The sequence below is a fragment of the Pyrgilauda ruficollis genome, unplaced genomic scaffold, assembly GCF_017590135.1.
Source record: "Pyrgilauda ruficollis isolate IOZ18807 unplaced genomic scaffold, ASM1759013v1 scaffold3183, whole genome shotgun sequence".
NCBI classification, from domain to species: Eukaryota; Metazoa; Chordata; class Aves; order Passeriformes; family Passeridae; genus Pyrgilauda; species Pyrgilauda ruficollis.
The window spans coordinates 1-1,994 of NW_024524582.1; the positions used below are offsets into that span (position 1 = coordinate 1).

General features: G+C 70.4%; 1 protein-coding gene across 1 annotated transcript; it reads right to left on the reverse strand.

The window, feature by feature from the left end:
* Positions 1 to 13: 13 nt before the first annotated feature.
* Positions 14 to 1,404, reverse strand: LOC121357166 (relA-associated inhibitor-like; the record flags this gene model as incomplete). Its single annotated transcript, XM_041474224.1, has 2 exons — positions 1,250 to 1,404; positions 14 to 147 (listed from the first exon to the last, which is right to left on the reverse strand). Coding segments are annotated over exons 1-2 (281 nt in total), but the record flags the coding sequence as incomplete, so codon positions are not given.
* Positions 1,405 to 1,994: the final 590 nt, after the last annotated feature.

Consider the following 1,994-nt stretch of genomic DNA (forward strand, 5'->3'; position numbering starts at 1 on the left):
CGCGGTGTCCCACCAGCCGTGGCTGTCCGGGGAGTTGACGTTGGCGCCGCTGGCGATCAGGAACTCCACGATGGCGTAGTTGGCGCCGCAGATGGCGTTGTGCAGCGCCGTGATGCCCTCGTCGTTGGGCTGGCTCGGGTCGTTCAGCTGGGGACAGCGGCGTGTCCCCTCACTGCCACCGGGGACAGCCCCGGGACAGCCCCGCTGTCCCCAACCTCTGTCCCCACTGTCCCCTCACTGCCACCGGGGACACCCCCGGGACAGCCCCGGGACAGCCCCGGGACACCCCCGCTGTCCCCTCACTGCCACCGGGGACAGCCCCGGGACACCCCCGCTGTCCCCAACCTCTGTCCCCACTGTCCCCTCACTGCCACCGGGGACACCCCCGGGACAGCCCCGGGACAGCCCCGGGACACCCCCGCTGTCCCCTCACTGCCACCGGGGACACCCCCGGGACACCCCCGCTGTCCCCAACCTCTGTCCCCACTGTCCCCTCACTGCCACCGGGGACACCCCCGGGACAGCCCCGGGACAGCCCCGGGACACCCCCGCTGTCCCCTCACTGCCACCGGGGACACCCCCGGGACACCCCCCAGTGTCCCTGCTGTCCCCAGTGTCCCCTGTCCCCGGTGTCACCTCTGCCACCGCCTGCTGCACCACGTCCAGCTCCCACTGCCCTCCCCAGTGTCCCCGCTGTCCCCAGTGTCCCCAGTGTCACCTCTGCCACCGCCTGCTGCACCACGTCCAGCTCCCACTGCCCTCCCCAGTGTCCCTGCTGTCCCCAGTGTCCCCTGTCCCCGGTGTCACCTCTGCCACCGCCTGCTGCACCACGTCCAGCTCCCACTGCCCTCCCCAGTGTCCCCAGTGTCCCCTGTCCCCAATGTCACCTCTGCCACCACCTGCTGCACCACGTCCAGTTCCCACTGCCCTCCCCAGTCTCCCCAGTCTCCCCGCTGTCCCCAGTGTCCCCAGTGTCCCCAGTGTCCCCGGTGTCACCTCTGCCACCGCCTGCTGCACCACGTCCAGCTCCCACTGCCCTCCCCAGTGTCCCCTGTCCCCCCAGTGTCCCCGCTGTCCCCGCTGTCCCCGCTGACCCCAGCATCCCCGCTGTCCCCAGCGTCCCTGCTGTCCCCAGTGTCCCCACTGTCCCTGGGTGTCACCTCTGCCACCGCCTGCTGCACCACGTCCAGCTCCCACTGCCCTCCCCGCTGTCCCTGCTGTCCCCAGTGTCCCCTGTCCCCGGTGTCACCTCTGCCACCGCCTGCTGCACCACGTCCAGCTCCCCGGTCAGCGCCGCGTCCAGCAGCAGCACCAGCGGGTTCAGCCGCACCCGCGCCCCGGGGCGGCGCCGCGGCGAGGAGGGGTCGCGCAGGGCCGAGCGCAGCTCCTGCGACATGGCCGGGGTCAGGGGACACGGGGACATCACCCCGGGACAGCCCCGGATATTGGGGACATCACCCCGGACATTGGGGACATCACCCCGGGGCAAGGAGGGGTCGCGCAGGGCTGAGCGCAGCTCCTGCGACACCGGGTGGGGTCAGGGGACATGGAGACATCACCCCGGGACAGCCCTGGCCCTTGGGGACATCACCCCGGACACTGGGGACATCACCCGGGACAGCCCCGGACCTTGGGGACATCACCCTGGACACTGGGGACATCACCCCGGATATTGGGGACATCACCCCGGACACTGGGGACATCACCCCGGGACACCCTGGGGACCTTGGGGACACAGAGGACACCCCCGCGGCATTCCAGGGGACAATGACACCCCGGGGGACCCCAAGGGACAGGGACCAGGGGGTCTCAGAGGGACAGGGACACCGTGTGACACTGGGGGCTCTCAGAGTGACAGTGACACCTCGGGGGTCACAGAGTGACAATGACACCTCGGGGGTCCCAGAGTGACAATGACACGGGGCTCTCCGAGTGACAGTGACACTTCGGGGGTCCCAGAGTGACAGTGACACTGGGGAGGGTCCCAGAGTGAC